Source organism: Melospiza georgiana, chromosome 2 (assembly GCF_028018845.1).
Source record: "Melospiza georgiana isolate bMelGeo1 chromosome 2, bMelGeo1.pri, whole genome shotgun sequence".
NCBI classification, from domain to species: Eukaryota; Metazoa; Chordata; class Aves; order Passeriformes; family Passerellidae; genus Melospiza; species Melospiza georgiana.
Window position 1 is genome coordinate 17044934 of NC_080431.1, and position 16068 is coordinate 17061001.

General features: G+C 37.4%; 1 protein-coding gene across 5 annotated transcripts in view; it reads left to right on the forward strand.

Moving 5' to 3' along the window:
- The window catches only part of ARHGEF7 (Rho guanine nucleotide exchange factor 7), a 116346-nt gene that overhangs the window by 74024 nt on the left and 26254 nt on the right, over positions 1 to 16068 (forward strand). For all 5 annotated transcript variants that reach the window (XM_058019136.1, XM_058019134.1, XM_058019135.1 and 2 more), the window contains 4 exons: positions 8634 to 8772; positions 9660 to 9719; positions 10914 to 11060; positions 12887 to 12973. In XM_058019136.1, the coding sequence (XP_057875119.1) occupies positions 8634 to 8772; positions 9660 to 9719; positions 10914 to 11060; positions 12887 to 12973 (433 nt within the window). The remainder of the gene's footprint in view (positions 1 to 8633; positions 8773 to 9659; positions 9720 to 10913; positions 11061 to 12886; positions 12974 to 16068) is intronic.

The window sequence follows — 16068 nt, forward strand, 5'->3', positions numbered from 1 at the left end:
GCTCTAGGACAAATTCTCACAGGATATATGTTCTTTTTACTTCACCCTCTCCTCTTTGTCTTGTGTTGGACTAAGGTAAAGATATTTTGAGTACTCTTAACACTTAAAGACCAAGAGGTTCACAATAGATTTTTTCCTGTAGTGTTAGCTTCTTTTAGGAACTCAAATTTTGTTTTAACAGCAATATTGTGTTATGTTTGTGAGCTTTACTCATAATGTTATGAAGACAAAAAACCTTCTAATTACCAAATACTATGAACTTCCATATATGTTAATAATACATGTAACTGTATTCCAACCCCACTGGAAAAATCAAGCTGCAAATTCACATTACAGTATAGGCAGAAAGCAGGTAAGTTTTTGTCATTAAAATTCAGCAAGACAAAAATATTTTTAAACCCCTCTGATGAAATCCCAATGTGTTTGTTTTCTTTCAAATGACCCTCTTATTACCAGTTTCTGTAAACGGTTTTCAATACTTTTGGGATTAGAATTTTGTTTGTTTGATTCTTTATGCTCTTTCCCAGAGCTCTGGGATTTAACCTATAGATGGAAGATGACATGTGATAGCAAAGTTATCATCTGCATTTCTTTAGATTTGGGGATATCTGTAAAGGATTATCTCAGAACTCAGAGAAACGGTGATAGAAATGTGAGGGAGGAAAGCTGGTTCTTCTGCAAATGGAGAAGAGAAGCATTTCTTCTCTTTCATTTTTCTTTTTGTGTAAGATGTCCTAGGAAAAATTCAGCTTCAGGTCTCTAAAGTCGGCTTGACATCACATCCTGGTGGAGACAATATAAGTGTGATAGAGGAGTTAAGTAATTTGGTTGTGGAAGTTTGTTTGTATGAGAGAGCTCAAGGGAGGACAAGTTGAGATGGACAATTTTCTATTTAATGCTATTGTGTTACTAGGCATGAGTCAACAGAATTGCATCCTATTCTTTCTGATTACCCACCTTTTATTATTCTATTACCTTAATTTTTGTTGTTCAACATTGCTGTAGGTAGCAAGTGGCCTGTCTAAATATTCTGCTTCAGACAGCTGCCATGAAGAAATCATAAGGTGGCTTTAAGCAGTTCTGAACCTCTGCCTCTCAGAATGCTGGAAAACTTCTTAGTTACATTGTTTCAGAGCAGAAGAAAACAGAGAAATAACAAACTGGTTGGAAGCATGAATAAATGTAAAATACTCAGAACTGTCTCTTTGTCTATTTAGCTGAAATTATTTTAGTGTGTAAAAATCCCCTATAAACCTAAATTTTAAAGTTGCCCTGAGGTTTGAGTACAGCCACGATTATAGTAATGGTGAAACAATCACACTGCAGTTTATACTGGGTAAAATACCAAGGTTTAAGGTCTTTTAAGGAAAAACAATGTTAGTTGGCTATTTTGTCAGTACAATTTTAGAAGAGAGTCCAAACCCATGTGTTTTAATAATAGCAAAAATAGGGTAAAGAAATAAGTGCATGTGGAATACTTGGACTTTATTATTGTGTTTGTAGCATCTGTGCTGTTCAGTAGCATTTTAGAGAAGAAAAGGGAACTGACTTGGAACAGTTTGATTTGGAACATAAATTCTTACTGTCTACAGAAGGTTCTTTCTTGCCATGAGCTCTGCGCTATTCATAAACTGAACACATTACTGTACCTCTGAAAGCCTTTTTACAAAAAACTCCTGGCAAATGTCAAATTCTTATATCACAAAATTAGTATTTTCTTCTCTGTTTATTAGAGTGCTTGTTTTTGTGGGAACCCATACCAACAACAGGAAAAAAATTCCAAGATAATTGCTCTAAGTCCAGATTTTTACATTTAAAAAATATACTACTTTTATTATTGTTTTTTTCATGTCACTGGCTAAAAAAGCTTTAAGGAAATTGGCTAAAGCATTAACTATATTCTTTCTTCAGAGTGATTGGATAACTTACATTAAAATTGTAAGCAGTTGTCTGGTTTGGTAGTGGGGATTTTACATGTCGTTTTCTGAGCTATCAATGGTGCTCTTCAAACAGACCTGTTAAAATGGTGTTGGCACCTTGTAAAGTCTCTGTGTGTATGTGTAGGTAAAACATGATATTAATGTGCTCAGAATTACTGTGCACTTCAAGAGACTTATTTTGGATAGCATTCTTGTGAATTAGGTTCTAAATAGCAGTCCTAGGGATGGGTTTTGAGATGTAAAAGGGATGTAAAAGTTGGAATGTGACTGTCTTATTTTTCCCTTTCTTTTAAATGCCATCCAGTATGAATGCATATCTGTTTCCACTTTATCTTTTTTCATTCACTTCTTGATCATATGCAGCAGCAACATGAGGGCTTTCATTCAGTTAATGCAGAATAAGGGTTTGTGTGTGCATATATGTTCATGTATGTATGTGCATGTTTATGTAAATACACAGTCTGGGCTGAAGGGGGTCAATCATGTTATTTCAAGAATAAGACATTTATCATGTTCAAATCTTCAAAGCCACAAACACCTTTCATTTCATTAAGTTAAATTATTAATAGTCAGACTATTAAAAGACTATTAAAGTCATTGGAGACCTGAGTGTATGTGAACATAAAGAAAGGGGAATAAAGCCTAATGGAGCCCATACATGAGTTCAGGTTCCAGAGCTATGTATTTCTGAAGGTGTATTTGCCTCTGATAATTACAGCAACAACAAAATCTTTCTATTAAGTTTGGGAACAGATTCTTTTCTTGGTTCCAGTTGTAGCTTTATAAGTTTTATCCAGGTGTTAAAGTTTGCATACAAAATAATTTCTCCTATTTTGTACGGTCTTCAAATTTGGTAGATACCTTTTTGTCTCAGGAATTGTTTTGGAGCTATTGCATACTTTTTTCCCAGAGTTTAAATTCCTTCTGCTTAATGAATCAAGGTTTTTGAAGGATTAAATAATTTTTCCTCAGATCTGTCATTGTATCTTGTAATTGACTCTTAAGCCACTGGCTAGAGCTGAAGAGGTGGAGTTTGCCAGATACAGTTGGGTGGTGCTCTGGCAGAGCCCAGAGTTTTCCATGTTCCCTTCTCAGAGTGGCTGTGGTGCCACTGTACACCATCCCTATTTTATTTACTTTATTCCACAACAGTCCCAGCTTTTTGGCTCCATGGTATCAGGTTTAGTTTTGCTTGAAGATCCCAGTTCACATCTAAGGGTAGGTATTCCAATATATGGCATTATTTTAGGAGATAATCTTGCTTGCTGGTGAGACCAGTTACTGCCTTGAGGGTGTAGAGTTTAGTCAAACTAGTACTGTTCCTGTGTGTGCTTCTGATCACAAACATGTGCTTGCCTTCCAGTAAGAGAAGTAACAGAACGAGCAGCTGAAGGTGTGAAAGAGTGAATGTCCTGCAGATTAAAGTACCCAGTTGGATACAAAGTACAGAAATGGGTAATTGGAGCAGGATGAGGAGTGTCAGGAACATGAAATGTTACCTAGCTGGAAAAGATCACAAGCAACAAAGTTCAGTGCAACAACAAAGTCTAGCAAAAAGGAAAAAGAGAGCAGGCAGAAGCTAGGACTGGGACTTCCAATGGACTATATCCAAAAATGACAAGAGGAAAGATATTTCAGTAGGGGATTAACTGGAGTTTTGAAAACATAATTTAAAAAAGAAGTGTAACGGGCTCCACTGATCAGTGGACAAAAAATTCTTTTGAGGAAATATGGACAGTACAGACTCAATAACCAGCATCAGGTATGTAATTTTGGAGGGGTAGAGTGGGGTGTTCAACTTTTTTACTTTGTTTAAACAGCAGTATATTTATTTTAAAACAGAAGAAAAGTCTTACCTGAAGAAAATTTAATTTGATGAAAAGGCAGTTGAAAATTACTAACACACACCTGCCCTTTTTTTTTATATTATGAAATTGCAAATACCGAGCCAATTCTCAGCAGTGAGAAAGCTATGCACAAATCTTTACTTGTTGAAACATTAATTTTGCTAGATGCTTCTGTTCTCTGAGATAACGTGTCCCAAACATATTCTACACTTGCATCACAGACCTAGCAGTCTGGATAAAATTTGTGGAGCTGGAGCATGACAATTACTCTGAGTAACTGGAGCGTGGAATACAGATCAGCTTGAGTCAGAAAACTCTTTGTGCTTCCCCCACTTTGGTGGATCCCTGAGCCTGCAAGTGTGCAGGCTGATGTCATACGCCGAGCAGCAGTCCCTGGGAGAGGAGCTGGGCTGGGAAGTGCAGCCCTAGGAAATTAAAAGCTGCAGCTGAGGGGTTGCTGAGCTGAGCTGTGTCACAACGCTCTCAAAATGCGGTGCCTGTGTGCAGTCCTCAGACCCCTCAGCAGTGATAGCTCATGCTCCATCTATTACAAACAGAGACCTCCTTCAGAAGTGTAAGTTGTGATTTTAAATGTTTGCAGTTTTAGTTCCTGGATCTGTTTTCCTCAAGGTTCAATGACCTTTTTTTTTTTTTTCCTTCTGTTACTTGTAGGCACATCTGAACTTTGTTTTCTTTCCTCTTCCAGTGTGATTTGTAGCTTTTGAGGCAGCTGTTCTGAGAAGGATTTGAATATATTAGTAGGGCTTAAAGACAGTTTTCATGCTGACCTTTAAAATATCTCAAGCTGTGAACCAACTCCAGTCTGGAGTGGGGAGAATTCTTCAGCTTGAGATTTCAGAATAAATGAAGCACAGGACTTTTGTATGCTTCTCTGCATTTTATTGTGTAAAGTGATGTGAGCAGTGAATTAAAGTCTCATCTGCCGCTTTCTGAAAAGCTACTTGCTTAGGCAGTTGTGACTGAGTTGATGATTTCACTGTTCAAAAGATCTTCCTGTTCAGCTAAATGATAGCTTTTTATTAAAACATACTCTTAGCTGTGGGCTGCAGTTTCATTTAGCACATACTGCCTAGGAGACTGTGGTACTTGCAGGCATCAATTGAAATTGTAACATGAAAGAGCCATTGTCTTTGGCAAAGCAGCTGACACAGACTTTTTTATGTTGCAATTAATTATAAAATGGTTGTGAGCTGTTGTCATGTTCGAACAGTATTTTTAACCCCCTCTTATGTTTTTGAAAGTAAAAGTAAACCCTTCCGTTATGTCCTGTATGCTATTTGTGACTAAATGGAAGACCCACACTTTAAGCTTTGAGCTAAAGTAACATCCGCATTTTGATGGATATTTTATATCCACAAAGCTGCAGAGATGCTGGGTTGGTACAGCATCAGTAGAATGCTAGAGTGGTCTGTATGATGGAACTGCTCAGACAAAATTTTGGGTACTATTGTATTAAAGGAATGTGTGCTGTGTTCAGACTAGAACTTGAACAAGCAGACATGTCAAAACTTGTAAGAGGGAAGTGTAGAAGTGTATGAAAGAAAACATTGTCCTCTTGGGAATGTTGGGAGGAAAACTTCGTCATTCAGTTTTAATTACACCTATTAACACTGCTCCCTGTTGATGCCATTGCTAAGCCTGTTTTTCAGGACTTTGTGTATGTTTCAGGTGAGGTGAGGTTTAAACTTGCTCCATAGATTTCTATATTGTGATTAAGTAAAAAAGGTGATGATCAGCACCAAGTGTCACTTGAGCGGAGAACGGCGTAACTGAGTTTGTTTAGTTAAAGGGGTTGCAGAGTAGACAGTGAAAACAAGATAATGTCAGCTTTTTATTTCAGGTTTCCAAGAAGTCATTTTTAATTCAAGTTACAGTAAATTTTCCCCTGCTTTTTCACTTATCTTCCATAATACTGAAGTTGAAGAAATAGAACAATGATAATGAAAACTAGAAATGTGAATGTGGGTGAAACAGTAACCAAAGTTTCTCCTACAGTAAAAGCATTAAAAAAAAGGGGAGGGGAGGAGGAAGTGCCTACATTGTCTGAGTGGATAGCTCAGTAAATACTATTTGTATAATGCATTTATATGCACTCAACAGTATGGAGATGGCTGAAGAAGCTAGGAATGGGGAGTTTTACCCCTTAGCAGTGTAAGGGCAAAGATGAAGACTGTTCAGAGCTCTGTTAAATTGAGTAGCCTGTGGTATTTGAGATTGGCACATCTTGTGGAAATGCAGCTTTGTAGGGGTGAGGGCATCTGTGTAATGCACTTATGGATTGTGCTGCCTGAAATGAGGAAGAGTAGTAGATATTGTAAAAGGGCAGAGTTGGTAGAATGAGGCAGCAGGGGCTGTGTCTGACTGAAGCAAACAAAATGCAAAGAATGAATTTAAACAGCTACTTCCTCTTGGTTCTTGTAGGAAATATCTTTAACATTAAGAAGATGAAGTATCAAGTACTGTGTGTAACCTGACTTTATGATGCGGAAATGGGTAGGGCTGATTACAGGTGCACTGAATGGATAAAACAGAAAAGCAGTGACTTGCACATGATCAGTGTCACGCACATAGGGAATTGAAATTTAAAACCAATGAGTGCTGTGGGACAGAAGGGCTTTCCTGGTGAACTTTGGTAAAGCTTCCTGTGTAAACTGGGTGTCATACTTTTATTACTTTCTGGAAACAGTTTCTTTTAACTGAGTCAGGAGGAGAGCAGGTGACGCCACTGTAGCCAGGAAGTCTGATGTTTCAGGGAATTACCCTGAATACTTGACCAGGAAGTGGTAAGCCCAAGACACAGTTACAAGTCAAAATCTGTAGTTTTGTTTAGGTCAAGTTCTGAAGTGTTGTGATTTTATGCTAAGCAAGGACTGTGATTAAGGAAGCATTAGGCAAAATAGGTCTTCAGCCTCTAGGTATTCATAGCTGGCCAGCTTCACTTAAATTTAAATTTAAGCTCAAAAGTACTCGGGTTCATCTGTGTTGCGTTATTATAACACTTCATGCAAGGTATTGTAGGAAGTTTTTTGAAGTGTTTTAATTTTGGCTAAAACCCGTCTATGTCACAAGCTGGTTTAGAAGGCCTGGAGTTGCTGATATATCCTGTTTAAGAGGGATGCAAGGTCTTTCCCAAGTGTGCCCAGCTCTTCTCTTTGCATCTTTAAAATGCACAGCAGATGTTGAGAAATCCCCTCACCCTCTCTTTGCCCTCTGTAGTTAAATGCAGCTGAAATGGCACAAATACATACACTGAGGAGAGCGTGGGCCTTCTTAGAGTGGGGACAGAAAGCTCTTGAAAGTGGTGGTGTAAAATGATGATGGACCTGACAATTCAGAAACAGTGCTGGCTATACATAAGCAAGGTGTAGTGCAAGTAAATTCTAAGTAGCTAATCCAAAGACAAGTAAACTTGGAGTAAACTGTATGGAAAAGTACCTTTTCTGTGAACTGGGGGAAACTTAGGTGTCCGAGGGGTGAAGGATCAGGTGGGATGGTGGGTAGAGCACTTAGATTGGGATGGGAAGGTCACAGCTCATAGAACTATGGAATCATTTAGCTTGAAAAAGACTTTTAAGATAAAATCCAACTGTTAACCCAGCACTTCCAAATCTGCCACTAAACCCGCCCCTAAGCACCATATTTGTGTTCTTGTTCTGTCTTCAAGACATCTACTTGGACAAATGACGTGAATAATCAGTGTCACTTGTTCTGCAATGGGAAGGAGTGTGTGTGTGTGTGCCTTGAATGCAGTAAGATGTTACATTTTTAATAAATTACTTTCTGTATTTTTTTACATAGATTTTTGCCTTTAGAATTCTGTGGTTTTTTGAAACTTGTATTTTATGAAGCCTGGCAATCAGCCCAGATGCTGCTGTATCTTCCATTATGAATGGAGAGGGCTCATTTTGTTCTTGGTGATTTAAACTCTTGAAAAGCTAGTCCTCCTCCACCATAGTCCTTTAAAATATCTGCATTGTAAGCAGAAGATGTAGCTATTTTGTTTCCTTGATGGCAAAGGGAGCTGAAATTCTCAGATCTGGTGTTTTAACTGAGTTGCTGTAAAAGTTGAGGGGCTGGGCCAGTTCTGAATTATTCAAATAATTAAAAAAATATCTGGAGAGGGGAAGTAGCAATTTATGATACATGGAGAGAATGGATTTCTTACAGTGGCTTTGCTGTGAAAAGAAATGTGTTGTGTGAGTCCACACTTAATGAAACTCTAGCTCATTAGAGAATATACTGCATAGTGATTATTTCTACCATTTGTATCAATGTTGGTAATTTTTTTGCATTAACATCTTGGATGTGAGATGAGGTCATTAAACATGTATGTGCAAGAGAAAAAAAACTTCTGGAAATTTGTCTTCTTAGTGCCTGACACCATAAAAATACCTATTTTTTTAATTGTATATGAAACATTTGACTCTTATTTGTATATTGTGTAAACATATGACTCTAAGGTCATATGTCATTTTACTAGAATAAAGAGCTGAGTAATAAAATAGAGCTTTATTCTGTAATTGTTGCTTGAATGGTGCAGCATTTAGGAACTGTCTTTGAGCACTAGTTATCTAGAACAGTAGATTTGTTCCCATGTGTGTTTTTCCCTGGTTAGGTCCCAAATCTGCACATGGCTTTGTTCCTGTATTTTGTTTTATATACAAACTGGTCGCAACACTTAAGTTGTACTCAAATTATTTTTTTATTTGGCCTCCTGTTTTATTGGTATACTTCATTGCAGGTGAAAGATTAAATTGTGAATCCTATGTAATTTGTTTGCTTTGATAATTTCATCTTAATTTGCTTAAATATCTTGTGTACACAGTGAGGAACTAGGAGAATTCATGGAGATGAAAGGTGCAAACAGCCCTGGGATCCTTGTGCTGACCACGGGCCTCAGCAAACCTTTTATGCGTCTGGATAAATACCCCACGTTACTCAAAGAACTTGAAAGGCACATGGAGGTATATCTTATCAGCATTTATGTTCCAGCTTAATGATGATTTGACAACAATTATTTTAAAGGTACATGTCAAACATGATGGGACCCAAAACTGCATTTGCTTGCTCTTCAGTCAGCCTTCTAAACTACAGGCTGCAGTGGTTTATGTAAAAGTCAGTGCAGTAAAACTTCCTGTAGAAGATAAATATTTAAAGTAAAACTATCCTGAGAAGCTAATCATCATTCCTAGGACAGTCTTACCAGGGTCTTCAGTTGACTTGACATTGAATGTGTCCACTGCACTCTACTTGAGGCCACTTTATCTTGCAAAGGGGGTGCTGCTTTTCACCTCAGTGTGCTGAACACATTGGCAAAATAGTCCCTCTGACTTCTAGTGAGCACTGTCCAAAAGTGATCTTTAAAGGAAAAGAAGGTCTTTGAGGACCTACTCTTTTCACCTTTTCATTTTATAGGTTATATTTTTGGAGTGGGGAAAAAAGAGAAATAGAAAGTGTGGGGGTCTTGTCACACAGATTGATTTGCCAGCCAGTGACAGCAGAACATGCTAGATAGTCTGTAGGAAATCACCTTTGTGACAAAGCTAACCTGCCAAACAATACTCTGTTAATACTTTCCCCTTAAGATTTCAAAATCTCTTATCCACCAGGTCTTGTAAAACTTCTTTGGCTCTATTTTAAGTATAGCTAGCATTGTGCTAAGTAACTGAAGTGTTACTACAAGCCAGACCCACCAGTGTTTAATATAAGAAGGCCATGAAGAGACTAGATCAGTCTACAACTTCAATTTTGCAGAATTGTTTATTTAGTTTTAGTTAAGCCCCTACTGATTTTCAAAATTAATTTTGCTAGAACTGAACCTTTGATATATGTTTTCTCCATTTTTTTTTAGGATTATCATCCGGATCGTCCAGATATTCAAAAATCCATGACTGCCTTCAAAAATCTTTCTGTAAGAGTGATTAAAGAATGGATTATGTATTTTAAGTAGGATGCTTTCTAATTGCATCTTCCTTTATTGCTTAAAAGAGTGAAACTTTTTCATAAATGTGTAATAGGTATTTTAAAGGCTGGAAATCAATGCTGTATGTAGTCAGAGCTAAGGATGATAATTTGCTGGGGAGCTGTAGTAAGTAGACTATTGGTATAAGAGTTGTGCAAAGTGTTCTGCACCTCTTTGGCTGCCCTCTCTGTCTGTCCTGAAGAAGGGCTTTTTTACAATAAATGAGTACATGTTCTGATTTTTTTTTTCTACGTGCCTTCCTTCTCAGGAAATGGCTATCAATGTGAGAGAGTTAGAAGAGAAAAGTGCTAGTGAAGTTCAGAAGATGCCAAACTTTTAGTAATAATTGGAACAGGAAGAACAGATATGCTGTCTGCTACTGTCTTTACAAAAAGAAAAAAGAAAAACTATGCCTCAACTGCAACAAGCAATGATTAATGCAGTCTCAGTTACAAGAAACTTAATGTGTTGTGCTTCCTTTTAGGAATGTATGCTGATGATAACCTGAAAATCTTTATTTTTTAAATTAGGAATGTAGTGTTATCAGTGTTTAGAAGAGGTTTGTGAATTACATCCTGTTGAGTGCTATAAAAGCAAGAGAAAACAACTGAGAAAATTTCTCAACAGAGTTTTCTGTTGAGAAAAATTCAAATAACATCAGGAGGTTGGAGCTACTTAATAAAAGTAGGAACACAAGGTTATAAACACTCAGGTTTACACAGGTGGCATGTCTCTTCTTACTGAAAGATGCTTTGTTGTGTAGATGTGTATTTCTGACAGCTGTGTTACTCTTTGCTACTGAGCATGTCCATTTTTGGTTAGTCATACCAAAATTTGAAGTATAAAGGAAGGAGAAAATTGAGTAACAGAGCTATTACTGAATTTGGAATGGTAATTGAAATCAGTGTGTTGAAAAGCTGTAATATTTAATTTAGTAAAACTAGTTTATAAAAAATACTGATAGCAGACATCTAAATGAAAATGCTATGAAAACTGCTGTCTTCTGTGCATTACAAGCACAGCAGCAGTAAATACAACTGTAGTGGTATTTCTACCCTTAACCCATTCCAAACTGGTAGAGTTTATAGATACCCATTCCAAACTGGTAGAGTTTATAGATATTGTTTTCCCTGTGTTTGTTAGGCACAATGTCAAGAAGTACGGAAACGGAAAGAGCTTGAACTGCAAATCCTGACAGAAGCTATTCGTTGTTGGGAGGGAGAGGACATCAAAACACTTGGCAATGTGATTTACATGTCCCAAGTCATGATCCAGTGTGCTGGAAGTGAGGTAATGTCCTTCTCATCTTTACTCTCACTCTTCCAATTTTGAATGAAATTCATTGTAATCATTACACAGCAGAAATAAAGAGGGTGATTCAGAGATGGTAATCTAAGCTAAAATCTTTGTGTTGATTTAAGGCATTTTTTAACAAAACCTGAAATGAAATTCCTTGAAGATAGATGGTCTCTTCTGTAAAATTTACTGAAAAGTGACTAAATACAGCAGTTATAAATATTGTAAGATTTTTGCAGGGCTTTTTTCAGAGGGCATAATTGAACAAGATTTTCCATGTGTTATTATGTTACAGGTTCATTGTGCATAGAATGTGTTTTAAACAGCAAAAGGTTTAAAGCTTTATGTTGTGAGGTGTCTGAGACTTTTTTGGCTGTTATGGGCACATTGCTCAAGTAGTAAATCTTGAAATACAAGCTTGAGAACCAAATGCTCTTTGAGAAATAGAACAAGGAGATACATTAGAAGGTTAAAAGTGACAAAGTCTGGTGATTTTTTTTTTTCTAACCAAAGCAGCAAATAAAATGTAAAGAAAAACTTTTCCTACCAGAACTAATGTTAAAATTCTTAAAAGCAAGTGCTAACAGAAAAATAATGTTATACAGGTTACTGACATGTTTTTATTGCTTGTTGTTCTCCTCAAAAATCAATGAGACTTTGAATCTGATGAGGGCTTTTGAATTGCAACCTCATTCAGTCCATTTCCTCCCTTCGAACAAAGAAGTCCATAAATATGAATAAAAAGTAAAGTGTTTATGCAACTGAATATTTAGAAGTTAGTCACTTGATATTTTTCTCTCAGATATTTTGTTAGGTGTTAAAGTAAACAAATAAGATTCGGTAGAGCTGATAGTGCATCTTCTGCAGTCATGTCTCTTTTTTAAGCCAGCAAAACAAATCACCATCCCCCACTGTCATCATGGGTAAAATGTCAAATGTAATCAACTTCTAGAAGTTTCTGTTTAGCATCACAGCTTTTTGGCAAGATACAGGACAGCTTCATTTGTGCAACAGCAACTGGGTTTGGTTTTGTCTTTCTAAAAATGATACAGGTATTTGCAAATGTTTACTTAAAAACATTAAATCCTGCTAAGGACTTGTAATTTTGTGAAGATGCTTGAAATTAGGATGGTGGCTTTGTCAGTTGATATACTTATGTTGTCATTACAATATTACACTTTAATGCTTCTCCCTTTTCTTGTCTATAGCAGTAGATTCAGAGTAAACTTATTCCTCCTTCCATAAAAATACCCTAAAACAAAACCACAATGGATAACTTTGTACATGAAACCAGAAAATTAAAACCAGAACTAAGTAATGAGTGCTTTTGTTGTGACCACATTAATTATTCCTTTGCTTTTTCTGCTTCTGGGCATAATCCACTGTTTAAAAATCTGATCTCTAATTTGAGAGACCACAGTCTTGATATGACTGTAACAGTATCCATCTAAATTATAGGAAGAAATAGATCCAGTATGTAATTTTGGTTTTACTGAAATTGGCCACACAGTTGTTATCATATTAAGCAAGGTCAGTCTTTCACCCAGAATGTAAAATTCCTGTTTTAAAATACAAGGCTGTAATCTGCTGGAAAAAGATAGGCATGTTTTCAAATGGAAAATAAGTAATTCTGTCTACTTATTTCCTTTTTTTTCCTTTTTTTTTTCTTTTTCTAAATACAATGGAGAAATAATTTTGCACTGAGCAAATATTTGTGGAGTAATCACCCAGTTATAATGCTGAGAGCTTTTAGTAATAGAAAAATGGGAGAGGAGACTTGTGATGTTGTATTTACTTTTTCATTTTCTTTTTTTAACAAGGAAAAGAATGAAAGGTATCTTCTTCTCTTCCCTAACATTTTGCTAATGTTGTCTGCCAGCCCAAGAATGAGTGGCTTTATCTATCAGGTAAAGTAATACATTTACGTGTGTAAAAATGTGCTTGGGGTTGTGTTCTTTCCAGATGATATTTTATAAGAAACTTGGAAGGATTATTAAACTTTTGCATTTATAAAAGATGGAAGGTAATATCTGCAATAAGAAGTGATCATCTGTCTTATGAAAAACCCTAGAAGCCCAGGGTTTGATTTTCTTTGTAGCTGTGTCTATCACCAAGGAGACATTGTTCTTTTTAGTTTGTTAGTAGCAGCTGATGAGAGGAAGTATTGGGAGCTTTTTAGATCTGTTGGGAAACCAGTGTTGCTGCATGGGTTTGTTAGTGCTCTTTGGCTGCTGCTTGAGGCTTAACAAAATTGCACAGCCCCCTTATCCTTCCATTAGTGTGAATTGGGCTGTTGCCATCAGTTTGTTTGGATGCATCCACATTTGTGTGTTATCTTGGAATCGGTGGCACACTTTCAAAATTATAGTTTTTTCTGTTTAATGAGCACTGAGTCACAGAGTAGGAGTTGCTTTGGGGCTCACAGACTAGATTCCATTTGGATGAAGTTGAAGTCACGCTCCAAATGTATGCTTGAGATGCTCTAACTATGGGAAAATACCAAGTACATGGACCGACCTTCAGTCCCTGGCCCCAGCCTCAGGCTCCCCAGGGTAACAGCACCTGAAATGCTACAAGGTGGCCCTAGGGACCTTAGCACCAGGTGTTTCACTTCGCAAATCCTCTGCTCACAGCTGGCAGACAGAGTCTTTGAGCTGTCTCCCAAGTTTCCTAGCTGAGCACTTGTGGCTGTTGTCCCACAGGCCTGTTCCAGAGGTGGAACAAATGCTGAGGTGCAGGGGTGCCATTTGTCTGGGCTCCCTGTAGCTCTAGGCTGTGTTTCACAAAAACACTTGCATCTTGGGTATGTAGTTGCAAAGATTCCTGAGAGAGGCAAATGTGCAAACCCTGACTTCCCAAGTCTTGTAAATGTTCAAATAATGCCATGTGGGTTTGGGGCATCACAGTAAAATACCAAAAGACAGGAAAAAACTGCAACCAAGTTCTAAAAGGAGACAGAGATTTCACCTACTAGAAATGCTTCTATAAAACAGACACTTGAACAGTTAATTCCTTTCTCCTGAGCAGTAATTTGCCTGCTTCAAAGGAATGCTAAAGGTTGGTGATTGGGTGTTCCTACATGATCAGCCACAGAATGTTACTATTTTTTTTTTGTTTTTCAATTAAGAGCAATTCAATTCCAAAGTTTGTGTTTGGGTTTGTACCCTACCTGCCACAATTGTAGATGGATTTGTCTGAAATGCTGCTGCATTAGGTGGTTCAAGTGGGCAGTCCAGTTTAAGTTTGTGGCACTGCTAATTATCCAATGTTGATGGAAAAAGATGGTAGCAAAGGCAGGTTAGTTCTGTGTTCCAAGTGGTACAGACAGAATTTCTGGTGAGTCTAGAGTCTTCTGTACTGATTACAAAGCAGCTGACTGGAAATTTAGTATATTAACAAGCAACATGAATTTTAACAGTCCATCAAGCTTTATTTTTCCTCTCCTATCACTTGCTTTTCTTCTTCCCACTCACTTTGTCCCCTAGATGTACAGCATAAGCCAGTTTCTGTGGTATATCTTTAGCTTCTACTCAGAAAGGCCACAACCCTTTCTTGGTGTTCACTATCCAACCATCTCTTGAAAGCAAAACTCTTAATTTCCTCACAACCTTATGTGTGATAGTCCCAGCACTGAGAATGTCTCAGATTTTAATGACTACATGTTCTCAGCAAGGTGAAATTATTTCATCAGTGTTTGTCTGAGATCAGAGCCTGTGTCTAGAGAGCATAATGGGGGCCTCCTGGACATTTTTTCTGAGGTTTACATCTCAGAACTGGAATGGATATGGGCAGAAGATGATGCAGTTCTCCCAGTCTTTCTCAAGGAAATTATGCCACTGGAGGCATCATCCTACATAACACCTTCCCTGCATTTCTGAATAGCCCAGTTGTTGTCAGGCTTCAAGATTTTCTGGTTGATAGTGCTGATATCTACCACAGGAGCTAAGGGGAAGAACTTCTAGCAGTGCTAAGCTGAAGCCACAAGGAGCAAGGACCATACTTCTTAGGAGGGCTGCACAATTGTTTGTTAAAAGAAGGGAAATACAAATGATTCACAAGTTCACTTCAGTTTTCTGTTTTGATGACTTTGTACTTGTTCTTGCCCTGTGGTTCAGGTGATCTGTCACCACTGCACCCCTATATTGCCTCCCCACCTGTGTCAGCAGTTCTTGCACATCATCTTGTTGTGGTTTTATGCTGTGTTATTCATGAACCAGCAAACATGGGAAAAAAGGCAAAAGAGCAAATTTTAGCTGCATTTAATAATGTACATGGCCACCATGTTTCCTTCATGGGGGGAAGCTGCCACAAGAGAACTCCTCCTTTCTCTTTGGTATCTTGGGCCTGAGCATACTCTGTGCCTACAGAATACCAAGTGATTTTTCATTTTCAAGCTTCTAAGAAATCGTTGTCCATTCTGCTGTCTTTAGAAAAGAGGAAAATGTAAAGTTGGTTTTTATTCTTTCTGCTGTGTTGGAGCCAAAATTCCACAGTACATAGTATTTGTGCTTTTGCCAGTATTTGCTGAATAGTGTTTCTGTGCAGGAGAATACAGGATGTCTTAAAGAACTTTTCTTGAAGTTTCATTTTCAGTAAAGCCTTTCATCCCAAAAATACTTAATTTTATTTATTCATCTGTGTTTCTAAAGGGTCAAAAAGTTATCCTAAACTGACTTATTTTTCCCTGCTTGACTGGGTTTAAAATGGGATCTCCTGAAAAATTAGTATGTTCTTCTGAAGAAAACTTACAAATTTGAAGGTGTTCACTGCTTTTTTTTCCCCTCAAAGTATTTCCATGAGGGGATTTAGTAGTGGCTTTATTAGAGAAATAAATCTTCAGTAAATAATTGATGCATTTATTTAGTGAAATACTCTTTTATAAATTTACTTGTTCTACAGACCTTACTCTGGGAGCTAATAAGACAGTTTGCAAACAAATGTGCCAAAAGAAGAGTCAGTGTTGCCTCCAGTCATGTAATATGATCCTGAAGGTCTCAGTTTC